Source organism: Saimiri boliviensis, chromosome 9, assembly GCF_048565385.1.
Source record: "Saimiri boliviensis isolate mSaiBol1 chromosome 9, mSaiBol1.pri, whole genome shotgun sequence".
Taxonomy (NCBI): Eukaryota; Metazoa; Chordata; class Mammalia; order Primates; family Cebidae; genus Saimiri; species Saimiri boliviensis.
Window position 1 is genome coordinate 95,319,357 of NC_133457.1, and position 27,238 is coordinate 95,346,594.

The 27,238-nt window shown below is 40.5% G+C and overlaps 1 protein-coding gene across 8 annotated transcripts in view; it reads left to right on the forward strand.

Annotated features, from left to right (window-relative positions):
* CSNK2A1 (casein kinase 2 alpha 1) overlaps positions 1-26,597 on the forward strand; it is a 77,968-nt gene extending 51,371 nt beyond the window's left edge. For 2 of the 8 annotated variants that reach the window (XM_039479463.2, XM_074406358.1), the window contains exons 4-13: positions 5,771-5,872; positions 6,397-6,447; positions 8,455-8,514; positions 10,737-10,820; positions 14,630-14,740; positions 16,199-16,300; positions 17,271-17,371; positions 18,496-18,644; positions 19,872-19,958; positions 22,808-24,205. In XM_039479463.2, coding sequence (XP_039335397.1) covers positions 5,771-5,872; positions 6,397-6,447; positions 8,455-8,514; positions 10,737-10,820; positions 14,630-14,740; positions 16,199-16,300; positions 17,271-17,371; positions 18,496-18,644; positions 19,872-19,958; positions 22,808-22,923 — 963 coding nt within the window. In that variant the 3' untranslated portion in view covers positions 22,924-24,205. Of the gene's footprint in view, positions 1-5,544; positions 5,873-6,396; positions 6,448-8,454; positions 8,515-10,736; positions 10,821-14,629; positions 14,741-16,198; positions 16,301-17,270; positions 17,372-18,495; positions 18,645-19,871; positions 19,959-22,807 lie in introns of those variants that run through there. The other 6 variants (XM_074406357.1, XM_074406362.1, XM_074406365.1 and 3 more) reach the window with 6 other exon arrangements.
* The last annotated feature ends 641 nt before the right edge of the window (positions 26,598-27,238 follow it).

Below are 27,238 nucleotides of genomic sequence, written 5' to 3' on the forward strand. Positions count from 1 at the left end.
ATTTTTAAACATAGTTGTGAAAACGTTTTTAAAATGGCATTTAAAAGGTTTTTGGTGCCAAAGCAAATACATAAATAAAATTTTATTGTATCCTGTGAACTCAGTAGAACAAGTTATGCTTGTGACAGATCAGGAAACTGAAGCAAGAGAGGTGATTTGAGTTGACTCATATAGCTAGGTTGCGGCAGAGTAAGGGAGTAAAGGTAGTCTCTTCTCTCTAGTTCTTACCTAATACTTATTTCCTATACTTTTAATTATATAATGAGGCTTTTGTTTTCAATAAATAAATCGTTGCCTCTACTTTGTAAGAATGAGGAGTCACAGGACTTAAGAGGGCAGACAGATGGTATCAATGTAGCTCATCTGGTATAATTGCCTATGCTTAGATGATATGAGTGATAAGGACTGAAACAAACTGGGAAACACATGACTCTTCAAAAGGAGTTAGCTGCTTCTCAGCTGAAGCTGATTATTGCCTTGCAGTAGTGCAAGTCCATGGTTGCTTGATACTCTGTTTTGCAAAGAAAAGCCAGTAATTTGTATTTGTATATGAATTCTCCTGACTTTTAAGTGTTGACTCAAGATTTAAAAAAACATTGCACAGGCCAGATTTGGCCTCTAGGCTACCAATATACAACTTTTAATTTAGTTATAACTGTGCTGTGGAGTGTCATATATTGGGAGCTTAGCATATAGTTCCTTACCACAGGAACTTTTTTATATTTGACACTGAAAAGTAGAAGTTTCCAAACATTCTCAACTTGTAACACTTAAACTGTCTTAGTAATTTTTTCATGGTACTCCTAAGTCAAGAAATACCTCATAGGTCTGTGTAATAAGTAACAAGGTCCAAATAGCTAAGTAAGTGTTTCTTTGAGACAGAGTCTCACACTGTTGCCCAGGCTGGAGTGCAGTGGCGTGATCTCAGCTCACTGCAACCTCTGCCTCCCAGGTTCATGCAGTTCTCCTGCTTCAGCCTCCTGTGTAGCTGGGACTACAGGTGTATACCACTACACCCTGCTAATTTTTGTTATTTTAGTAGAGACGAGGTTTTTACCATATTGGTCAGGCTGGTCTCCAACCAACTCCTGATGTCAGGGGATCCACCTTGCCTCTGCCTCCCATAGTGCTGAGATTACAGCTGTGAGCCACCGTGCCCAGCTGCTAAGTGTATTTTAACAACTTGTTAGCCATTTAAAAAGTTATTCACATAAATTAAAAGAAAAAAATCAATTTTTCATTCTTATATAACTGTAATTTATTACTATTGGGCTATGTACACCTGTTACTGCACAGCTTTTCAAATGTTGGAATCAGATTGGACACAACCACACTCATTTCCTGTCACTGATTTTTTACACAGTACTTGCTTTTTATCACAGCAACTACTGCAAACCCAGCTACACAAAAATATACTCTCACGAGGAGTATAATACAATCTAATGTTGAAACTACGAACTACCTCAACCTGGTACTGCACCCAGTGTCTGGCAGATCCAATAATTGGTTGGTGTGTTTTTCTCAAAAATTTAAAGTATTTCACAGTACCCCTGTGCATTGCTGGGGTGCCTCACATGCCATTTGAGAACCAAAGAGTTTAAGTATTAATATCTATCTTGAAGTATCTAGAAAGAGAACTAGGCTGGAAGTCAAAAAACATTAGGATGACTAGCTATTGTAGTCCTTTTAACCTAGGACATGTTTATTCATCTGTTAAAAAGAATGTTGACTGAGCATGGTGGCATGTGCCTTTAATTCCAGCTACTCGGGCCTTTAATTCCAGCTACTTAGGAGGCTAAAGTGGGAGGATCGCTTGAGCCCAGAAGTTGAAAGTTGCAATGATCTATGATCAAGCCACTGCACTCTAGCCTGGGCTTATGGGAGTGAGACCTGTCTCAAAATAACAAAAAAGATCAAATACAAAATTCTGTGTGTGTGTGTGTACACCTTGGAGACTGGAGTTCTTTGTAATTGTATGGTGATATTCATATGGAAAGGTATGATAAAATGAGGTGATCTATTATTTTTTAGAGCCACTTGAAAGGCATGAATAGCGGGTCTACATTTCAAAAGAGGATTGTAAGCAAAAGCTCTTTGGAGCTGTTCTCAGGCTGAATGGGAGGAGGATTTAGATAGCTCTTGGGTGGAAGTGGTGAAGGGAAAGCATCCTGCAGAGTATACCAAGATAAGAAAAGAGGAAAAGGGAAAAGTGAGAGAAGTACTTCATGTGAAAGATGTTATGTGACCATATATATGAGTTGAACTTGGAAAGAGAGATTTAAGTTGGTGAAGGCCTGGAAAAGGTAATCTCTGCATTTCCTTGCAGTCTTAACATTATACGACTGTCTTTTCTAGGTAATTGTGCACGCTTGATAGTTTTGAATGAAGGGTGAAAAAATGAAAGATTTTTTTCAGCTGAGTTTTTCTTTTTTTTTTTTTTTTTTTTTGAGACGGAGTTTCACTCTTGTTACCCAGGCTGGCGCGATCTCGGCTCACCGCAACCTCCGCCTCCTGGGTTCAGGCAATTCTCCTGCCTCAGCCTCCTGAGTAGCTGGAATTACAGGCACGTGCCACCATGCCCAGCTAATTTTTTTGTATTTTTAGTAGAGACGGGGTTTCACCATGTTGACCAGGATGGTCTCGATCTCTCGACCTCGTGATCCACCCGCCTCGGCCTCCCAAAGTGCTGGGATTACAGGCTTGAGCCACCGCGCCTGGCCTCAGCTGAGTTTTTCTAACTGTATTGTGTATTTTACTGTAAGGCGATGTAAGTATAGGTGAAGTTTCTTTATCAACTATATTTAAAAATTTTAATCTCCCCTCCCTGCTTATGTAATAAGACAAAAGTTGCATTGATCACATTAGATTAGGGCCCAAGTCAGCTACCTGGTCTGTCACAAACCAGCTTTTTAAGTTTATAGAGTAGAAGGATTCTGTAGAATAAAAGTTTTGTAAACCAGAAGCTTTTATTCCACTAAAAAAACCCAGCAATTGGGTTAATAGAAAATAGGAAGTAAGCTGATGGGTTAGTCTCTGCAGGGTGGAAACATCTCCCAGATACTGTAATGGTTTAGAAAGATCTGAATAGTTAAAGCAAGAAGAGAAAACTGTTGTCTTGTTTTTTAGGTAGATACTGTATTGAGTAAGAGGTTGTGGGTTTAATTGAATGTGGACTACATGGAAGTCATTAGTAAAATAGCTTCTATTCATTGGGTACCTAATTTGCATTAGACCTGTTCTAACTGTGGTATATAAATCAGCAATGGGTAGTTATAGTCCCTTACAGCAATGAGAAGCATTTAAATGCCTTTTTTTTTTTTTTTTTTTTTTTTTTTGAGTCTCGCTCTGTAGCCAGGTGCCAGGCTGGAGTGCAGTGGCTCGATCTCTGCTGAATATAACCTCCACCTCCCGGCTGCAAGCAATTCTTCTGCTTCAGCCTCCCGACTAGCTGCGACTACAGGCACACACCACCATGCCCAGCTAATTTTTGTATTTTAGTGGTGATGGGGTTTCACTAAATTGGCCAGATGGTCTCGATCTCTTGACCTCATAGTCCGCCTGCCTCGGCCTCCCAAAATGCTGGGATTACAGTTGTGAGCTACCATGCCTGGTGTTAAATGCTTTTCTAAACTGTACAACCGCAAAGCCAGGTTTTGAGAACTGCCAGTGTTTTCAAAATCTGCTTGCTTTCTGCTACCATGTGCCTGAGGCTTAAAACAAAGTTAAAAGAATTTATAGTATTATTTGGTAGTTACTGGATCTGGATCATCCGTTTTAAAAGTATCTAAAATAAATCCCCTGTTTCCCCATCAAGATTCTGATTTAGTAAATCTTGGAGGGTTCTGAGTCTATTTTAAAAATCCAGGTGATTGTTGGTCATCAAACTTTAGTAACCACCAATCTTAATGAAGAGATGAAATGTACTTAACTTCTAAGAGTTGTATGTAGTGCATCAGCAGCTGAAGTGACCAACGCCCTAGGAAAAGACCTGCACAATCCAGTATAGCAGGCACACAGTCCACATGAGGCTGTTGAGCACTTGAAATATGGCTAGTCTGAATTGAGATATGCTGTAAGGGTAAAATTTTTAAAGGTTTAATACAAAAAATGTAAAATAGATTAGTAATTTTTTATATTGATTTATATATTAAAATAAGATTTTAGATTAAAATACATTAATTTTTTTTCTTTTTTTTCTTTTTAATTTTCTTGATGTGGCTACTGACACATTGAAAATTATTCATGTACTGCCGGGCGCGGTGGCTCAAGCCTGTAATCCCAGCACTTTGGGAGGCCGAGGCGGGTGGATCACGAGGTCGAGAGATCGAGACCATCCTGGTCAACGTGGTGAAACCCCGTCTCTACTAAAAATACAAAAAATTAGCTGGGCATGGTGGCGCGTGCCTGTAGTCCCAGCTACTCAGGAGGCTGAGGCAGGAGGATTGCTTGAACCCAGGAGGCGGAGGTTGCGGTGAGCCGAGATCGTGCCATTGCACTCCAGCCTGGGTAACAAGAGCGACACTCTGTCTCAAAAAAAAAAAAAAAAAAAAAAAGAAAATTATTCATGTAGTTTGCATTGTATTTCCTTTGGGCCAGCACTGTTTTAGACTATTAAGAAGGCTTTATAAGGCCAGGTGTGGTGGCTAACGCCTTTAATCCCAGCACTTTGGGAGGCCAGGGTGGATATATCACCTGAGGTCGGGAGTTTTAAGACCAGCCTGGCCAATATGGTGAAACCCTGTCTTTACTAAAAATACAGAAATTAGCTGGGGCATGGTGGCGGGTGCCTGTAATCCCAGCTACTCGGAATACTGAGGCAGGAGAATTGCTTGAACCCGAAAGGCAGAGGGCAGAGGTTACAGTGAGCTGAGATGGCACCACTGCACTCCAGCCTGAGTGACAGAGCAAGACTCTGTCTCAAAAAAAAAAAAGAAGGCTTTATAAAGGAGATATAGTTGGACCAAGGCTCTCCTCAGAAAAAAATATGAAAAGGATTCCATACTAGATGGGTGGGGACAAAGGAGTGTTTAAAATATACTCTGCAGAGTAGTGTTTTTAGAATGGAGGAATTCATTTATAAAGAGTATTGGTGATAAGGCTAGACCATTACTGTGTTTCAGCCATATTCCTAAGTCTTTCAAATACCTCATTTGAGTCTTGCAAGAATCTTATGAGATGGGTGCTCTTGTTACTCATTTTACACTTAGTGACAGGCTTAGAGAGGTTATGTAGTTTGCCATTACAGCTAGCAGGTAGTGAAGGTAGGTAGGTTTCACATTGGGCAGTATGACTCCAAGACCCATACTTTACCTTCAGGGTTATGCTACACAAAGATGTTTTGGCCATCCCTGTTGTTGGGCCTGATTAGAGGAAGAAATGGAAAGGAGCCATGTTTCATCCTAATTGATAAAAAGTTTTTCAAGTTATACTTTAGTATTACTAACCATTTAAATTGCTACTTTGTAAGGTTTTAAGACATTAACATGTTTAACATGTTTTAAAATATTAACATCAAGACTGATGATTGAAATGCTAATTCTGCAGAAGTCTGGTATTTGGAATGGAAATCTTTTTTTCTTTCAATTCAACATTTGTAAGTACCTGCAGAATACTTGGCACAGTGCTAGGAGAAGGATTCAGAGACGAATGTGACACATTTTCTTCCTTCAAGGAGCCCATAAGTAAGCCATTTATGTATTACACTACATGTCGAAATACTCTGAAATTTTTGTTTTGTTTTGTTTTTGCTGATGTACTTTTCCCTTTTCAGCCAGTAAAAAAGAAGAAAATTAAGCGTGAAATAAAGATTTTGGAGAATTTGAGAGGAGGTCCCAACATCATCACACTGGCAGACATTGTAAAAGACCCTGTGGTGAGTATAGTAGGTGTTAGCAAGGCCCACCTGGGCTGAGAAGGTGTTTCACCTGGAGCACAACTGGCCTCTTTCTGTTCCCTTCCCTAACCCTCATCGTTAAGTCCTGCTTTGAAAGTGCTTAATCAGATACACCATTTAACTAGCTTGGGTCTTTCTTTCAAAGAGACCTCCACCCACAGACTATTTCTTATTCTTCTAGGCTAAGAGACTGATAGCACTGGAAACTGAAATGTGTTAATCCATTTTGCAAACTCAGGTCCGATGCCGATGGGCGATGGGCGCATTGTCGGGCTGCCTAGAGCCTGGTGAGACTTCAGCTCCATGTCTTCTGTTTGAAATCCATCCCAAAAATGACCAAAGTGTGGTGATGATCAGAGCGGGGAGGGCTTGTAGCAATAGAGGGTTTCTTACCGCTGAGGCGAGGACTGCCAAATTCACCATGCAGCATCCACAAACATTGTGCCCACTAAAGCTGCCAGAGCTATTGCTAATGTGTGTTTTTGTTTTTTTCTTTTCCCCAGTCACGAACCCCCGCCTTGGTTTTTGAACACGTAAACAACACAGACTTCAAGGTATAATATATAACCAACTATTTCGGGCTAGTGGGTTTTTAGACCACATAGCCTTTGGGGATTAGGCTGTTAGAAGAGCTTGCTTCGAATTTGTTTTTGAAAAGATTTTTATCCTTACAGTGCTAAATTTTAAGATAGAAGAACTCCTATACAAGCAGTGCCCACTTTCTGCATCTTGGTATTTTGCCCGTTTGTTTAATGTTCTTTTTAATGACTGATACATTTACTTCTCACTACTTATTTGACAGTTTCTGCTGATGTTCAACCTAATGAAGGCAGCAACACATGTTTACCTAGGATCTGGCCTTATGGTAGTTTGCTTTTAGCAGTAGTGTTCAGGAAGAAATATATTGTATAAATAAAGTAGGGACTGCTTATTTCTTAGGATTCCTCAGAAACTGGGCTATAGATCTTAAAAGACAGGGATCGAGGAAGGATAATGTCAAATTAGGCTGTGACACAAACCTCTTTGAGAGATATCTCAGAATTCCAATCTGTCTGGTGGCCTGCTTATTTCACACTGTTCCAATTTTACAGAAGAACGTAGCTACTCTTGTGGAGTAAAAGTTGTAAAGATACTTGATTTGGCTGGGTGCAATGACTCACGCCTGTAGTTCCAGCACTTTGGGAGGCCAGGGTGGGTGGATCATGAGGTCAGGAGATTGAGACCATCCTGGCCAACATGGTGAAACCCTGTCTTTACTAAAAATACAAAAAAAATTAGCCAGGCCTGGTGGCGGGTCCCTTTAGTCCCAGCTACTCGGGAGGCGGAGGCAGGAAAATCTCTTGAACCCGGGAGGCAGAGATTACAGTGAGCCGAGAACACACCACTGCAGTACAGCCTGGGCAACAGTGCGAGACTCCCTCTCAAAATAAATAAATAAATAAAAGATCTTTGATTTGCCTTTGCACCAGTCCAGTATCCAGATAAGGAAAAAGGAGGAGGACTGTTTAGAGTCAGAATGATAATTTCAAGGAAAACTTTGTCAGAAGACATTGCTAACCGTTTAAAGACATGTACATGTGTCTGGGCATGGTGGCTTACGCCTGTAGTCCTAACTACTGGGGAAGCTGAGGTAGGAGGATCGCTTGACCTCAGGAGTTTGAGGTTGCAGTGAGCTATGATGACACCACGGCTCTCCAGCCTGGGCAACACAGTGAGACCCTGTCTCAAAAAAAAAAAAAAAAAAAGTACACACACACACATGTGTGTGTGTGTGTCTATGTAAAAAATATTCTGCAACTCTTTAGAAAGTGGAAAGGATACATAAGAGTTGTTCACAGAGTTTACTTTCCGTTTGGAACAAGAATAGTTTCGTTGTCTGGGCAAAGTGGCTCACGCCTGTAATCTCAGCATTTTGGGAGGCCAAGGCAGGCAGATCATGAGGTCAGGGGTTCGAGACCAGGCTCATCAACATGGTGAAACCCCCTCTCTACTAAAAATATAAAAATTAGCTGGGTGTGGCGATGTGTGCCTATAGTCCCAGCTCTCAGGAAGTTGCAGTGAGCCAAGATCACCCCACTGCACACTAGCCTGGGTGACAGAGCGAGACTACATCCCCCACGCCTCCCCCCCAAAAAAGAATAATTTGGTTAAATTGACTCAATGGATTTGGCATCGTGACATATGGTGATCTGCAGGGCCCATTCTGTAAGCCAAAGATGAATTAGTTCCCTGCTAAAGAGGTGGTATATTTGTCAAAATGCCTTTTTTGAGGTCTGAAGATAAAAGCAAACTAAATTATAAGTGCGTATCAATGCATGTTAGGGTATCTAGATTGGTATATTTCTGACTGGATTATAGCTTCTGCAGTATATGTTTGAGTAATTCTTCACTTTTAAGAGTTGAAGACTCAAAGTATCTCTTTAAAGTTAATGTAATGTTAGACAGATCTTGGAACAACGGTCAATGAGCCAAGTCTGGGTTTGAATTACTGTGAGTGAGGGTGAAAATGCCTTTTTGTCAGCATTATTTCATGGCTCAAATCTTACATTTGTCTTTAACAGCAATTGTACCAGACATTAACAGACTACGATATTCGATTTTACATGTATGAGATTCTGAAGGTAAGTGAACTTTGGACACTAATTTTTGTTGTTGTTGTGTTGTTGAGACGGAGTCTTGCTTTGTCTTACAGGCTGGAGTGCAGTGGTGCAATCTCGGCTCACTGCCACCTCCGCCTCCCAGGTTTAAGTGATTCTCCTGCCTCAGCCTCCCGAGTAGCTAGGACTACATGCACCTGACACTGCGGCCAGCTAATTTTTGTATTTTTTAGTAGAGACAGTTTTGCCATGTTGCCTAGGCTGGTCTCCATCTCAGGTGATCCACCTGCCTTGGCCTCTGAAAGTTCTGGGATTACAGATGTAAGCCACCACGCCCAGGCAGATACTAAATATTTTTAAATTGGGCTTCTCTTTGTTAAATAGTCAGTTGATGGTAGAAAAGCCAGCACATTAACTTTGTAAAGTATGTTGAAAGAAGGGACCTCTGAATAAGTTTTTAATAAGTTAATAGTATCATACCTGTAATCTCAGTGCTTTGGAAGGCTGAGGCAGGAGGATTGCTTGAGGCCAGGAGATCAAGACCAGCCTGGGCAACATAGTGAAGCCCCCATCTCTACAAAAAAAATTTATTTAATTAGCTGGGCATGGTAGTGGGCACCTGTAGTTGCAGCTACTTGGGAGGCTAAGGCAGGAGGATTACTTGAGGCCAGGAGATCAAGACTAGCCTGGGCAACATAGTGAGACTCTGCCTCTACAAAAAATTTAAAAATTAGCTGGGCATGGTGGCGCATGCTTGTAATTCCAGCTACTTGGGAGACTGAGACAGGAGGATCTCAGGAATTTGAGGCAACAGTGAGCTATGATTGTCACAGGCTGGAGTGCAGTGGTGCAGAGTGAGACCCTGTCTCTAAATACATAAATAAACAATAATAATAGTATGAGAACCGTTGTGCTAAAGGTTATGGAATGGGGTCCAGTAGGAGTATAATTTAGAACAATTTGAAAAGGTTATTTGTAAACCATAACTGACTGACCCCTTAACAAATATTTGTGATCTCTTTATGCCCCTACATAAGTTAAAATTAAATTTTCAAAACTCGTGAAAATACCTGATGTGCTAGCTTCTGGTATACTTTATTTTGCTTAAGATTCAACAGATCAGTAAACTGTAACTCAGTTTTCAAAGGGTAATTGTCCTAAGGATTGTGTAAATTTCTGCTTATAGATTGCTAATTGAAAATTTACTTTCATTTCTAAAGTGGGGTCACCAAATATCTTGTTCCCAGTAGTCACAAGATCAGCTTTCTAGATGAGAGAATTGCTAAAAGTTGGCTAAGGTTTCTTACTAAACAAGAGTTGACATAAAGCCTGCTGTTTGTGCCTTAGAAGTACTCTGAGGAGGTTGTGCCAGCAGAGATATTTGATCTTTCCATTGGCTCATGCAGTCTTGTGGCAGGCAAGGCTTTAGAAAGTTACAGATAAGATTGCCTAGCCCTGGGAACTGTAAGAACCCAAGTTGCCCTTCAGGAAGGACAAGAATTTGACCAATGACATCAGTTGACTGAAAGGCTGGGATTAACAGACCCCAAAGATTTTACTGCTCAGTTCCCTTTAGCTTGAGGTTGAAAACATTTTAGATTGGATTTGATTATCTAAATCAGGCATTGGCAAACTTTTGTAAAGGGGCAAATAGTAAATATTTTAGGCTTTGTGGGCCATATGGTCTTTGTCACACTATTCAACTCTGCTTTTATAGCACAAAAGCAACCATAGACAATATGTAAACAAATGGGCATGGCTATGTTCCAATAAAACATTATTTACAAAAGCAGACATCAGGCCAAATTTGGCCTGTGGTTTGCCAACCTCTGTTATAGACTCTTAGTTGCTAAAGAATTACTGTTCTTTGAATAAGAAGTTTGTAGTAAAGATCTGTGTTCTTTTTTTGAGGGGTCTGTGAAAATCTAGGATCTGGACAAGACAGAAAATTTGAAGTGGTGCAATTTGGGTATACTTTGGGTCTTTTAGGACAGAAAGCATGTTGAAACAACTATGTCAGAAAAAGATCTCTAGGCTCAGAGACCTGAGTTTGCTTGACTATGAGACCATGAACAGGTCTCTGAAGCTTTGCTGTGGAAGTGACTCTCCTAATCTTGAACCCCAGGGGGTTGTGAGGCTAAAAGGAAAATTTACATGGAGGAAAAAGTAAAGGACTCTTAACTGTTTAAAAAAAAAAAAATCACTCTTACTCAGGCTAACTCCTTTCTTACCTGTTCCTCTCACAGGCCCTGGATTATTGTCACAGCATGGGAATTATGCATAGAGATGTGAAGCCCCATAATGTCATGATTGATCATGAGCACAGAAAGGTAAAATGATAGACTGACAAGTGTTGTTTATCTACGTGATACAGTTAACAGCCCATCTTCAACACTTTATCCCTTATATTGTCACAGACCCTAGTACCTATTAGGTACTTGATAAATATTTGGTGAATGAATGTATGAATTTACAAATCAACATGTTTGGACCATTATTTATATTTCTAAAAATACTACCAAGAAGGAAACATTAGTATAATGGGCAAAATGTTCATCTTCTTAGCCCGGAAACCTGGCTTCTAATCTTATTTATTGAATAACTAGTTTTCTGAGAAACTATTTTCTCTTCATTTGGCTACTTTTTCTTACCTGTACAGTGTGGATAATGATTGCCCTTCAGGCAACTAGGTATTCATGATAATTAAATGTGTACAGTTATGTGGATAAAGTATACAGAAAATGCTACTTCTGTTAGTAGGTGTCATGAGGCCCCTATTGTCTGCAAATGCTTTTACATGAGAGCTGTAATGGCCACATGCTTTATAACGTTTCAGGTGGTTTTTTTTTTTTGAGACGGGGTTTCACCATGTTGGTCAGACTGGTCTCGAACTCCTCACCTCAGGTAATCCACCCACCTCGGCCTCCCAAAGTGCTGGGATTACAGGCATGAGCCACCACGCCCAGCCAATGTTTCAGTTGTTTAAGGTGATCAGGCCATGATGACTTACCTGTTGTGGTCTTCGGGGAGTTAGGTAATTTGTTTATGGAACTAATTTTTTTTTTAGACACATACTATGTCAAAGGCACTGTTCTAGGGACTAGAGATAGATGAATGAACTAAACATACAATAAATGCTTATCTTTTAGGAGCTTACATTTAGGGAGGCTGGTGGGATAGAAAGTTACTTTGATGTAGAAGGAAAAAACAAGAATAGGGAATGGCAAGAGGGTATTTGCAGTTTTCAATCAGTTGTAAGGGAAGGTTTCATTAGAAAGGTGACATTTTAGCACTGGAAGGGACCCAGCCCTGCAATCTTATGAAGAGACATGTCCCAAGGCAGAGAAAATAGCAAGTACAAAAGCTCTGAGTTAAGGGTATGTTTGGCATGTTGGAACAGCAGCAAGGATAAAGCTGGGACAGAATGAATGCCGGGAAAGTAGAAGGAAATGAGATCAAAGAGGTAAAACCAAATAATGTAAAACCTTATTGGTGGTTAGGCCTTTTCTCTGAAGATAGAGAGCTTTTGCATATTCTAAGCTTTGGCATGTTCTCACTTGAAATTTAAAAGTTAACTACACATCTATTAGAACAGCTAAAATAAAAGATAGCAATGGTTCCAAGTGCTGGCGAATACGGGAAGAAACTTGATCTCTCATACATTGCTGGTAGGAATGTTAGGTTTGACATTTTGGAAAATGCTAAACTATTGTTTTATAGTTTGTTGGTTTCCTGAAAAGCTAAACATAATGCTTACCATACAATCCTGCAGTGGCATTTATCCCAGAGCAACAAAATCTTAGGTCTACACAAAAGCCTATATATGAATACAACTGTATTTGTAATAACTCAAAATTTGGGGAAAAAGCTGGGCACAGTGGCTCACCTGTAATCCCAGCACTTTGGGAGGCTGAAGCTGGCAGATCATGAGGTCAGGAGTTCGAGACCAGCCCAACCAACACGGTGAAACCCCGTCTCAACTAAAAAAAAAAAAAATTATCTGGGTGTGATGGTGCATGTCTGTAATCCCAGCTACTCAGGAGGCTGAGACAGGAGAATAACTTGAACCGGGAGGCGAAGGTTGCAGTGAGCCAAGATTGCGCCACTGCACTCCAGCCTGGGTGACAGAGCAAGGCTCCTTCTCAAAAAAGAAAAATTAGGAGAAAAAATGCCCTTCAGTGAGGGAAAGGTTAAACACACTGGCATATCCATACTATATAATGTCATTATGAAGTAGTATTTCTCAGTAATAAAAAGGAAAGACCTTTGATACGTGCAGCAATTTGGATGGATCTTATGCTTAGTGAAAAAAGGCAATCTCAAAAAAAGTTATATGCCAGTGACTCCATTTCTATAGCATTCTCAAAATGATAGAGATAAAGAGCAGAGGGGTTGGGCTAATACACAGGACATGTGTGTGATGATGGAACAGTTCTATATCTTGTGGAGGAGATTATATGAATTTACACATAATAAAATTGCATAGAAACATACGCAAACACACGCATGCATGTAAAACTGGTGAAACCTGAATAAGATCTTTCTGAGTTGTGCCAATGTCAGTTTCTTGATTTTGATATTGTGCTATAGTTATGTAAGATGCTACTATTAGGGGAAACTGGGTAAAGGGTACAGAGAATCTCTACTACTTTTGCAGTTTCCTGTGAATCTGTAATCTCTCCATAGCAACCTGAACAATCCTTTTAAAAAGCTATTTATATTTATTTTTAAATATTTAATATTTGTAAAACAATTATTAAACTGTTTAGTATTTATTAAACTTTTTAAACTAGAGGGTAAGAGTGAAAGCACTGAGACTGGTTAGGAGAAGGGGCTATGGCAATATATCAAACAAGAGGTGGTGGTGACTTGGATCAGGGCAGTGGCAGTGGAGGTGATGATAATAATCAGAATATGATAGAGCCTTCAGGATTTGTTGACAGATTAAATGTGAGGTCTGAGGGAAACAAGAATCCAGGGTGAATTTGAAGTTTTGGCTTATGTGACAGGATGAATATCACCTTTAACTGAGCAGGGGGAGACTGTGGAGGTGGTTTTGCAGGGAATAATCAAAGGTTTCGTTTTCAGATGTGGGCAGTAAACTTAGTGCCAGAGCATTCAGATGTTACTCCTCAGGGCCTACTGCTGGCACTTCATATCATGGTCGTGCTAAGCACAATGGACGAATAAACTTGCCTCTTAGCCCTTTTTCCACGTTTGGGACGCATTTTGGTAAAAGCTATAGTGTATGACTTTTCTGTTATTTCACCTATCTAGCAAATATTTACTCATTTTTCCCCTGTAAACCAGGCATTATGTTGAATTCTGAAAATTACAAAAGTGAGTAAAATAGTCCCTACCCCCAAGGATCTTGTCATCCATATTGAAAGAGAAAGGTAGAAAACATAAAAGAGTTGTAGGTTCTGTTAAAGAAATATATATAAAGTTCAGGGGGCCGAAGGCAATGATCAGTTCTATTTAAATAATTAGAAAAGACTTCATTGAGGAGCTAACTTAAATATTCTAAAAGTTGGCCGGGCACGGTGGCTCAAGCCTGTAATCCCAGCACTTTGGGAGGCCGAGGCGGGTGGATCACGAGGTCAAGAGATCGAGACCATCCTGGTCAACATGGTGAAACCCCGTCTCTACTGAAACTACAAAAAAAAAAGTTAGCTGGGCATGGTGGCATGTGCCTGTAATCCCAGCTACTCAGGAGGCTGAGGCAGGAGAATTACCTGAACCCAGGAGGCAGAGGTTGCGGTGAGCCGAGATCGCGCCATTGCACTCCAGCCTGGGTTACAAGAGCGAAACTCCAACTCAAAAAAAAAAAAAAAATCTAAAAGTTAAGGAGATGCTTACCAATAGGATCATAGGTTGGGTAGTGGGGACATTTTAGTTATTGAGCAGTTTAAGAAATTTGAAAAGCACAAGTGAGATTGTGTCTTTTAGGAACAAAATCTTGGAGAAACTTGTATGTCAAACTAAAAAGTTTGATTTTCATCCTAAAGGCTATAAGTAGTCGGTGAAGGGGTTTCAGTAGGGAGTGACATGGCTGGTATATTTTATCAAGAGTATGCTAATGGCACAATGTGGGTAGCTTAGAGAAAGATAAAATTGCTCATAATTTATTCTTTTTCAGCTTCGACTAATAGACTGGGGTTTGGCTGAGTTTTATCATCCTGGCCAAGAATATAATGTCCGAGTGGCTTCCCGATACTTCAAAGGTCCTGAGCTACTTGTAGACTATCAGGTGAGAAGGGCAGGTACAGTTTTGGTCCTGTGTTTATTTCGTACATAATTACCCAAAAAAAGTGTCATTTTGTGCATTTAAGTAGGCCACTTATGCACAGTAATAGCTGTCCTTTTTATATGAAATGTAAAATATAAATCACCTCAATTATGTACCATAACTTACATTACTTTTATTGTCATAATGTCAGTAGAATATGAATAGGTTTGTATTTGATCCTAACTTGAGGGAAAATAACCAAAGATATGTTCTGTAATCAGAAGTTCCAGAACTGGTTTGAGAATTGTAAGCGAGGTTGTCTTTGTTTGTTTTTTGAGGCAGGGTTTTGCTCTATTGCCCAGGCAGGAGTGCAGTGCCGTGATCATAGCTCACTGCAGCCTCGAACTTCTGGGCTCAAGTGATCCTCCCACCTTAGCCTCCTGAGTAGCTGGGACTACAGGCATGTACTACCACACCTAACTAATTTTTAATTTTTTTATTTATAGAGAGCAAGTCTCACTATGTTGCCCAGGCTGATCTCAAACTCCTGGGTAAAACCCATCCTCCCACTTCAGCTCCCTAAAGTGCTGAGATTACAGGCATTAGCCACCATGCCCAGCCTGTAACTAAGTTTAACCAATCTTCAGAGTAAATTCAAGAATGTTTTCTTTTTCTTCTGAATTGTATACTAAATATAAAGGCCTTCTCCCCACTTTCCCCCAAAAGCCTTCTTTCCCCTCACAGAGAAAGGAGAAGGGAACCAAATTAATAATAGATTTGCCAAGTGTTTAAAAATCTAAAGTTTTCTTGGGAGCATCTTTTATGCCCAGTCTTTCCAGGTTATCAGTTGATTTTAAAAGTTTCTGTCTCTTAGTTCTTGTAGAAATCTCTTTCTTGAGATCTTAAGGCTATAGCTCTGAGCTCAAATAGCATTTTATGCATAAAAATATTATATACAGTATTACTAATTATGAAAAACAGAACACTGTCCTATTATAGGAAAATTAAAGATTAAATTCTAAAAAACATTTATGTAATAAAATACTAATGATACGCATTAAATGATCTCTATAGGCTAACAATTCGGAGATTTTTTTTAATGTAAGTGAAGAAAACAGTTCAGAATAGTATGTACATTAGCTGAGCATAGTGGTGTGTGCCTGTAGTCCTATCTACTCAGGAGCCCTAAACCCAGGAGTTGGAGGCTACAGTGAGCTATATTCGCACTACTACACTCCAGCCTGGGCAACAGAGCAAGACCCTGTATCTTTTTTAAAAAGAAGAAGAAAGAAAAGTAAAATTTGTTAAAACAGAGTGAAAGAATGCATAAACGACTAAAAAGAAATATATGAAGATGTTATTAGTGTTTTGATTTTGAGTCAGTGGAGTGATTTTTTAATTTAAAAAAAATCGATTTTTTTATTTTGAAGTGACAAGCCTGGGGATTCACGAATAATAACTGAATTTACTTTTATGCAGATGTATGATTATAGCTTGGATATGTGGAGTTTGGGTTGTATGCTGGCAAGTATGATCTTTCGGAAGGAGCCATTTTTCCATGGACATGACAATTATGATCAGGTAATATATATTATACGCATCGAAAAATGTCCTGGTCTAATGCAATGATAGCCAGAACTGCCTATAATTTTCAGTTCACTGTTTTTTCCACCACCCTGATATTGATCATTAGATTGATGTTTTGTGAGCTACCAGCTTAGCTTTTGGGAATCAGACTTTCCCCCTAGTCTTTGTCATTTGCATTGCCTGTTTTATTGTGAAGAATACATGTAAATTGTCATCCAGATTTTTAAAATAGGACATTACCTTAGAATTCTCCTAATACATATTCTCCAATACGATATTAGCCTATATGTGGTATTTCTGTGATCCTTTGTCTCTTTATATGGGTTGAGTTATAGATGCTTTTTAAACTAACTCTATTTCCCCCTTGAAGATCAAAGGGCTATTTCATTCACAAGAACCTGGAATGATTCTAGGACCTTGTGGAAGGTACCATTACCTTGTTCCCTTTGAGCACCATGTCCATTTTTAATGAGTCAAAGAATACAACCTGAATTCCATTAAAGTCAGTAACTCTGTATCAAGTGCCATGCAGTACTGAGGATTACAGGGGGAAAAAAAAAAAAAAACAGTTCTTCCCTCAAATAGTTCATAGTCGATCTTGTAAGGGAGTCAAACATACAAGGAATAAATTATAGTCATAATTACAGAGTAGAAATGTGGACAAAGCAAAAAAGGCAGTAATGGTGAGTAGTCTGAGTGTGCAAGGGGAGCTTCCCAAAAGAAGTGACACATCTTCAATTGGGTTTTGAGTTCACCAGGGTGACATTTCAAGAGGAAGGAACCAGTTTATAAAGTGATTTGCTTTTTCTAACATTATCACATTGAGTTGAAGTCTAAATTGTTAGGAGGTCTAGCATTCATACCTGTAGACATGATGATGCCTTTATATTAATTCAATCATTATTAATTGTTGATTTAATGATATATGCTTGTGGTATGGGTTTTTCTCTTTCTTTAATACTAGTTGGTGAGGATAGCCAAAGTTCTGGGGACAGAAGATTTATATGACTATATTGACAAATACAACATTGAATTAGACCCACGTTTCAATGATATCTTGGGCAGGTAAGTCATGAAACACAATATGTGCATCTGTGGCTTAAGCACTTTGGGTATGAACTGGCGCTTAGGATCTTCAGAACAGTTATGTTCTCTTTGCTAACAGTGGTCCATTGCCACAGAATGCTACATTGAGCAGTCCTCTGATAAAGGCATTGGATTGAATGGCCCTTTATTCAGATTCACTTACGGGAGTCTGATGGAGGGACTATAGCTATAGAGGATTCCTGCAAAATGAAGTATAGATTCTAGTAGAAGGGTTACAGTTGAGCCAAAAATCAAAATCTCACTTCATAAACCTAGCTTCTTTAAATGACAAAACTCTCTCCAAGAGAAAGAAATTGAAATAGAAAATGCATGCTTTAAGACTGATGTGCAGGCTGGGCATAAGTAGCTCATATCTGTAATCCTAGAACTTTAGGAGGCCGAGGCAGGAGGATCAGTTGACCCCAGGAGTTGGAGACCAGCCTGGACAAGATAGTGAGACCCTCAACTCCACAAAAAATAAAAAGTCACCTATGCATGGTGATGTATGCCAGTAGTCCAGACTGCTAGGAAGCTGAAGCAGGAGCATCCCTTGAGCCCAGGAGGGAAAGCTACAGAGAGCTGTGAACATATGACTGCACTCCAGCCTGGGCAACAGAGTGAGACCCTGTCTCAAAAAAATGACTGATGTGCAGACAACTGACTTTAACAATAATGACTGGGTACAGTACTTATATAGTAACCACTTAACAGGAGGAGATGGACTTTCCTGATACAAAGGCTTTTGCTGGCCAAGTGGCAGAGATGCCAGGAATATGTGCGAGGATGGGAAGTAGGCCTGGTTGGCTCAGCCACCTGACCCTCCTTGCTACACAGAAGCAATCACATCCTGTCAAGTAACCTGAATTATGTTTCTTAAAATTGAGAGGACTCATGTCTTTTTTTAACTCTAGCTATGTTATTTCCAGTCTCCAGTTAGCTTTGTTGTCCCATGCCGTGGCAGAGTGGTACAAGACTACTCTCTTGAGTTTTGATTCCTCTTTGCTTTTGGCTGGGCTTTTAACCACTAAGAAAAATGTAGAAATGAAATGTTGGGCTTCTCTGCCCACATGGCCCATTTCCCATTCCCTCTTTTGGTCCTGCAGACACTCTCGAAAGCGATGGGAACGCTTTGTCCACAGTGAAAATCAGCATCTTGTCAGCCCTGAGGCCTTGGATTTCCTGGACAAACTGCTGCGATATGACCACCAGTCACGGCTTACTGCAAGAGAGGCCATGGAGCACCCCTATTTCTGTGAGTCCAGCTGTCTAGCCCACAGAGTTTGTGCAGGCCCAGAGTCCTAGAGCACAGCGTTGTAATCCCAGCTCCTGTCGGCTTGCTGCAAAGTTATTTCACCCACACTGAGCCTCAGATTCTTCCATTGGGTATAGTGATGGCAACTACACTGCACAATTATTGGAAGAATTCTTCTCTAACATAATGTATGACCCAAGAGCATTCCTAAATATACTTCTTTGATACTGTGAGGATGTCTCAGTGCCTCAGTCTGGAATAGTTGAATTAGAATACACAGCCCTGTATCTGTCCTGTCTCTAGTAATCATTCATTGAAAAGAGCTAATGAGGCTTACAAATCCTAATATTGTATGAACACCTTGACTTAGATGTGTGAATATAACCACCTGTGCCATCCTAAATGAAAATGCCACTTAGACCCACCCCATCCTCATTGTGAAGTTAGCTGCAACATTGCATTGTTCCCTTGGGTGATGGTTTTGTAGTGAATGATTTATACCAGGCGTCCCCAAACTGTGGCCCACTGAGGCCATTTATCCAGCCCCCCGCCGCACTTCAGGAAGGGGCACCTCTTTTATTGGTGGTCAGTGAGAGGAGCACAGTATGTGGCAACCCTCCAACAGTCTGAGGGACAGTGAACTGGCCCCCTGTGTAAAAAGTTTGGGGACGCCTGATTTATACTTTTGCCCAGTCTTCTGTACCTGAACAGACAGACAGGCTGATTGGGATAGAGAATGTGGTCACAGCCCTAACCTACGTGGACCTATACCTTTGGCCTACTTGGTACTGAGCTGTGGACACACTGGTAATATATTACCATCTTTGCCGAGTTACATTGTCATGTCTCCGTTAAACCTCAACAGAAGCAGCTTCATTTTAAATTAGCTCAATAAATAATTACCTCATCTTTCTACCGTTTGGTTGAAAGTATCCCTGAGTATCCTACCTCTGTACAAAGTAATGTATATCCAAGCTTACTCGTAGCCTTATTTGTAATAACAAAACATTGAAGCGTTAACTTTTACCACAGTTTGATAGGAAAGCTGTTTCTATTTTTTATCACTTGTCTAATTCATGGTGCAGGCAATTGCCACCTAAGTTCTTTGGGGAATAATGTAGAGTATAAATACAACGCAAAGAATGAAGCTTGCTGCTTTCAGGCTCCCAGACCATTAGTTTAATCTTTGAAGCAAAACAAAACTTAGCCTTTTTGTCTCTTTTCTAGACACTGTTGTGAAGGACCAGGCTCGAATGGGTTCGTCTAGCATGGCAGGGGGCAGCACGCCTGTCAGCAGCGCCAATATGATGTCAGGTCAGTTCACTGGTAAATTTCCTTTAAAAAAATGTGGAAGTCAATTACTGTTCTTAGCTTTGTGATCTTAATTATTGTATACCTTCTTTTCTCTGTACTGGTGGTCTTATGACTTTTCTAACCAGGTTTTGGCATGCTTAACACTTGGTATACTTCAGTGACACTGTCTTGAGTAGAGTGTACAATATCAGAAACAATATTAAGAAATTGGGGTGTAAAGATGGGGTTTGTACGTAGGGGTGTGTGTGTACAAGGACAGTTCTCTGATATTTAACAGAGCAACTACAGAGTATGAGTTATAAAAACATAAGTAAAATTGTTTTTAAGTATTGAATCAGTGTGATGTATAGTGAGTTTTTATAGAGTACACAATTACTCCAAAGGAACTAGAGGCACATACGGTAAGAATTATACATATAGGCAACATCCAAGTGGGTTCATGTGTGGTATGAAAGCACTTATCTAGATACTCTCAAATGCTGTTGTCGTCCCCCCTCCCCATTTTTTTAAGGAAATAGCTGCCTTCTAGAATTTACCCCTTGAGTATCCTACCTCTATACAGAGTACTGTGTATCCAAGCCTACTTGTAGCCTTATTTGTAATAACAAAACATTGAGAATAGCTGTCTGTAGGAAACTGGTTAAATCAGTTATGATATATCCATTTAATGGAATATGATGCAGCCAGAGAAAAGAGTGAATGCATTTTATGTTCTGTTAGAGCTCCACCTCCAATATAATAATGTGAAATTTAAAAAGCAAGATGCAGGCCGGGTGTGGTGGCTCACACCTGTAATCCCAGCACTTTGAGAAGCTGAGGTGGGTGGATCACGAGGTCGAGAGATTTAGACCATCCTGGCCAACATGATGAAACCCCATCTCTACTAAAAATACAAAAAGTAGCTGGGTATGGTCGTGTGCGCCTGTAGTCCCAGCTACTCGGGAGGCTGAGGCAGAAGAATCGCTTTAACCCAGTGAGCAGAGATTGCGCCACTGCACTCCAGCCTGGCAACAGAGTGAGACTCCATCTCCAAAAATAAAAAAAAATTTTAAAAAGCAAGATGCAGGGCCAGGTACAGTGGCTTATGTCTGTAATTCCAGCAGTTTGGGAGGCTGACACAGGCGGATCACTTGAGGTCAGGAGTTCTAGACCAGCCTGGCCAGCATAGCGAAACCTTGTCTTTGCTGAAAATACAAAAAATTAGCAGGGCATGGTGGCAGGCACCTTTAATCCCACCTACTTGGAGGCTAAGGCAAGATAATCGCTTGAACCTGGGAGGCAGAGGTTGCAGTGAGCTGAAATCACACTACTGCACTCCAGCCTAGGTGACAGAGTGAGACTCTGTCTCAAAAACAAAACAAAAAAAGTAAGATGCAGAGCCATGTCTAAGAGCAGGAGTGGAGAAGAATATGTAATAATGTTCTTATATATGATTCTTTTTTGAGACAGGGTCTTGCTCTGTCACCCAGGCTGGAATGCAGTGGCACAATCTCAGCTCACTGCAACCTCCGCTTCCTGGGTTCAAGCGATTCTCCCACCTCAGCCTCCCAGGTAGCTAGGACTACAGGTGCCTGCCATCACACTCAGCTGATGTTTGTATTTTTAGTAGAGATGGGGTTTCACTATGTTGGCCAGGCTGTCTCAAACTCCTGACCTCAGGTGATCCAACCAACTTGGCCTCCCAAAGTGCTGGGATTACAGGTGTAAGCCACTGCGCCTGGCCTGTATGATTCTTATATGAATATTCTTATAAAATGATATTCATGTGCAAGTGTTAAATATCTGGAAGGATATGCCCCAAAAATGGTGCCATAAGTTGGCCAAGCAATAGGGTGTGGGAAATTTTTCACTGCATACTTGTTTTGTTTTGTTTCACTTTGTTGCCCAGGCTGGAGTGCAATGGTGTGATCTCAGCTCACTGCAACCTCTGCCTCCTGGGTTCAAGCAATTCTCCTACTTTAGCCTTCCAAGTCGCTGGGATTACAGGCCTGTGCAACAACGCCTGGCTAATTATTTTGTATTAGTAGTAGAGATGGGATTTCACTTTGTTAGCCAGGCTGATCTTGAACTCCTGACCTCAGGTGATCCACCCGCCTCGGCCTCCCAAAGTGCTGGGATTACAGGCATGAGCCACTACACCTGGCCTTTGTATACTTTTTGAACCTTTTGTGTTTCAAACCATGTGAATGTATTACCTGTGTGTACACACACACACACACACACACACACACACACACACACAATTAGAAAGGCAGAAGAAATCAAATGGAAATAAACTCCAGAACACAATTTTAGCTTAGAAAGTGCTACTTCCCCCATTCAAATTGACTCTTAGTAATTTTGAAAACTGCCAGCTATCAGGACAGCATGGTATATGAGCACATGAGCTTTGACTGCAGTCCTGTGCTGTTCAGTATGGTAGTGACTAGCCAGGTGAGGTATTTAATTAAAATTGAATAAAATTTAAAATGTAATTCCTCAGTTGCACTAGCCATATTACAAGTGCCCAGCAGCCACATGTGGTTGGCTAGTGGCCACCAGGTTGGACAGCACTGCCCTATACAGGCCTGGGTTAGAATCCAACCATGGTTGCCAGTTGCTAGTGGTGTACCTTAGACAAACTGCTGAAACTGTGCAAGCCTAGATTTCTTTACCTGTCTCCTAAATTAATTAGGACTTGCCACTTTAACTTGAATTTGTGAGAATCAGACTTGAAGTATATGCAAAAATCTGGCTAAGAAGGAGTCTTCAGTAAAGAATTCTTGTTAGTTTTGCAGCAAGTGCTAGGAGAAACTGGTAAGATTGCTATGGTTCATGTCTCTGGCTCACCGACATCTCTTTTCTTTCAGGGATTTCTTCAGTGCCAACCCCTTCACCCCTTGGACCTCTGGCAGGCTCACCAGTGATTGCTGCTGCCAACACCCTTGGGATGCCTGTTCCAGCTGCCGCTGGCGCTCAGCAGTAACAGCTCTATCTGTCTCCTGATGCCTGAGCAGAGGTGGGGGAGTCCACCCTCCTTGATGCAGCTTGCGCCTGGCGGGGAGGGGTGAAACACTTCAGAAGCACCGTGTCTGAACCGTTGCTTGTGGATTTATAGTAGTTCAGTCATAAAAAAAAAATTATAATAGGCTGATTTTCTTTTTTTCTTTTTTCTTTTTTTTTTTTTAACTCGAACTTTTCATAACTCAGGGGATTCCCTGAAAAATTACCTGCAGGTGGAATATTTCATGGACAATTTTTTTTTCTCCCCTTCCAAATTTAGTTCCTCATCACAAAAGAACAAAGATAAACCAGCCTCAATCCCGGCTGCTGCATTTGGGTGGAGATTTATTCCCATTCCCACCATTGTTCCTCCACCATCCCACACTTTGGGGGGGTTGGTATCTTGTGCTCTTCTCCAGAGATTACAAAAATGTAGCTTCTCAAGAAAGGCGAGAAGAAAGGAGGCAGGAAGGAAAGAAGGCAGGGAGGACCGAATCTGTAGGAGCAGTGGACTGCTTGCTGGTCATTTACATCACTTTACTCCATAAGTGCTTCAGTGGGCTTATCCTAGTGGCTCTCGTGGAAGTGTGTCTTAGTTATGTGGAGATGTTGAAAATCTACCCAAAATGCAGACAGATACTAAAAACTTCTATTCAGTAAGAATCATGTCTTATTGATCTAACCCTAAATCCAACTCATTTATAATTTTAGTTTGAGTTCAGTTTAAAATTTTGATACCTTCCCTCCCAGGCTCCTTACCTTGGTCTTTCCCTGTTCATCTCCCAACATGGTGTGTTCCATAGCTGGTAGAAGGGGGAAGGCAAAATCTTTCTCAGTTTTCTTTGTCTTGGCCGTTTTGCATTCAGTTAGTTGCTGGGCATAACTTAATTGCTTTTCACAAAAGAAACAAACATTGTCTATACAGGTTTCATGCTAGAGCTAATGGGAGATGTGGCCACACTGAGTTCCATTTTAAGCTTTCTACCTTCTTTTCCTCCTACCTTCCTTCCCCTTCCCTCACATGCCATCCAGCGAGAAGACCTGCTCCTCAGTCTTATCAATGTATCTTGAGAGGTAGGAGCAGAGCCACTATCTCCATTGAAGCTGAAATGGTAGACCTGTAATTGTGGGAAAACTATGAACTCTCTTGTTGCAGCCCTGCCACCCCTTGCTGTGTGTATATATATAATACTTTGTCCTTCATATGTGAAAGATCCAGTGTTGGAATTCTTTGGTGTAAATAAACATTTGGTTTTATTTATCAAGGTTAGATTTAAGTTCCCTGTGTAAAGGTCTTGCTGGGTGGGTGTCTCATGTTCACATCTGAGGGGCCTGCAGCCCTGTACCGTGGAGGCTTCCCAAGGCCCCCATTTTTATACACCCCTCATTCGACCCATGGTACTGGGCAGGGCAGAGAGGCCTTAAAAAAAAGCACCACAAGCCAAAGCGTCTCTGGGGATTAAGGATCCTTTGCCATAAAACTCATTTTGTGTCTCAGCAGTGCAGGGATTGGGGATGGAAAAAGTCGCCAGTTTTTGTGTGTGTTTGTGTATGTGTAAAGTGGACTTTCCACTGTAATCCAACCACCTAAGTTTATCAGGTGCTTCACTGAGGAAGCCTAGTTTTTTAAGCACAATAGCAAAACCATCAGCTCTGTTTTTTCTCCTGTTATTTCATTACATTACAGTAGCTGCTTATGGGAACTAGGAAAAATTCTTCCAACATATTTTAAGGCCTAAAATCTTAGTTCCCCATTCTCCTACTTTTATAGATTCACAAGCCTTTCTCACCTAGGCATCATAGGTAAACATAATTGTTTGGGGAGTTGAATTTAATGAACTTATCTAACTTTGTATCCCATCTTGGCTTTAGTAACCTTATCAAGGTGGTGGCTTTAGTGAATATAATGGTAAACTTTAGAGGATGCTAAAGCCTCCTTTTATAGCGCTTCTCAACTATAGGGAGAGCTGAAGGGAAAACATTCTGACTGTGTGGCAGGGTGATTTTCTTCCTTATGACCACTTACAGTGGATATTTATTGTACTTGACCCTTTTATGCCCTAGAATGCTGTGAGGGTTACCATGTTGAATTTGTGCAGAAGCTAAAAGCACCAGATGTGCCAGAGATGCAATTTGTTATTATGTTTGCACTGGATTGTGATTGAACAGGACACTTATAACTAATGAATTCTTACTTTTGAGGTGGGGAGAGGGTTGTAAATCAAGACTTCATACCCTGCCCTTGTAGCTCGGAAATCTAGGTGTAGCTTAGGCTGATGCAGAGAGCTGCAGACAGCTGGACCTCCTTACACCCATCAGACCTTGCAAGAAACCGAAGGTGAATGCAGAGGACTCTGAGGTGCCACCCAAGAGCCTTTTAAAATACAGCAGTTTTAAAAAATGCTACTTAGAGTCACTGCAGAAGCATGGAGAGAGGAAAAAACCCAATTGGGTGGGGGGTGGGGGGAAGGCAAGGGTTTACAGAGTAACAACTTATGTGTTGTTGTAAATTACCTCATCTGTATACCTTGTATTGGGACACTTTATTTCTCAGCACTACCTGTGTCTGCATTGCTTAGATGGCAGAAAATGGAATGGCCAATATGAAAAGTTATGTTGGCAATTACTCTGAAAGATTTTTTAAAGTATTTTTAAACTTTGTTTGAAGTGGTCCCTCCCCTCTTCCTCTGCTTTTTTTTAAGTTTGAAGCCAGAAGTTCCCCCCTCCACCTTGATTTATTGGTTGTAATTGTATTGTAATTGGTATAACTAAAACATAACTGTGCTGGGAAGAAGTTGTGCCATGAAGGTCTTTAATTTTTTTTTAAATAAAAACATTTAAATAAATGAAACGTCCCTGCAGCCTGAGCAATATGCTTCTCCAACCGACACCGTGTGTGATAGATGGCTTAGTTTTCATGTTTTGAATTCTGTTTCTTGTACTTGAAATGCCTGTCCAACTTACATGAGTCAGATTAAATTGTTAGAGTGGGACTGTCAGACATAGGAATATATTTTATAAAGTAGATCTTCAGTGTATGGCTAACTACTGTAGTCCTAAAGTAGCGGAGAAAATTAGAGATTGGTTGACAAATTTGGGAATTTTAATTTCCCCTCAGTTTTTAACTTTCATCTTGGCTTCACCTTTTGATAAGCGTGGTTATAATTAGAACTGACCATTTGAGCATCTCTTGAAAAACCTAATTTTGTCCCACCAGCAGATTCTCTCCCAAGATTGGAATTGGGTTTGCATACAAGAGAGGCTTTCTTCCCAGGGCTTTTTCCTGGCAGTAGAAAGTTAACCAAAAAGGCTATGTAGTAAGGTCTTCCTCAGTTCCTTCCTCAAAAAAATGAGTCTTAAAATTGTTTTATCCTGAGTCCTCCTTCCCTCGCTGTCATACTACCCTTGCCCTTCTTTTTCCTCAGAACACTGAACTTCCGTTGTATTATTTTGTGTCTCCCACTTGCATGTAAATTCCCTGATGACCTTGCATGTCTTACGCAATCTTCGTTAACACCTTTTGTTTTGCTTTTTTAAAGTGGGTTCATTTTCCCTCAGGACTGAAGAGTATTGAATGGAATAGCACAAGGAAAATGCTTAACACCCTACTTGGCTTGTAAACAATAGGCGCTTAATAAATTGTAGTTCCACTTTCCACCCCGTTGCCACCCTTTCTCTCCCTACACACAAATACACACACACACACATGCACACACGCGCGCGCGCACACACACACACACACACACACACACAGAGTAAATGAAAGTATTTTTGCATAAAGAGCATTTCAAAATCTTAAGAATTTTGCCCTTGAGTTTGTAGCTATAATTACGAGCACCAGGCCAGACTAAACTAACATGACAAGTAACTTTAATGAGAACCTGCTGAATAGGTATCTGAAGGTTAAGAAATGATCCTGGCCAATTTAGTAGACTTAGATCCTGCAGTCTCCCTGCCTTTCACCTGCTATATTACCTGTATGTAATATAGGTTGAGTATCCCCTATCCAAAATGGTTGGGACCAGAAGTGTTTTTAATTGTTTTGGATTTTGGAATATCTGCAGAATACATAGCAGTTGAGTATTCCTAATCTGAAATTTGAAATACTCCAATGAGCGTTTTCTTTGAGCATCATGTTGATCCTCAAAAAATTTCAGATTTTTGAGGATTTTGTGTTTTCAAATTCGGAATGGTCAACATGTAACATGAAATTCACACTATTCTCCAAGTAAGACAGATAAGTAGAGGATGTCACAAGATGCTCTGGACTCAATCCTATGTAAATAAATACTTCCTAC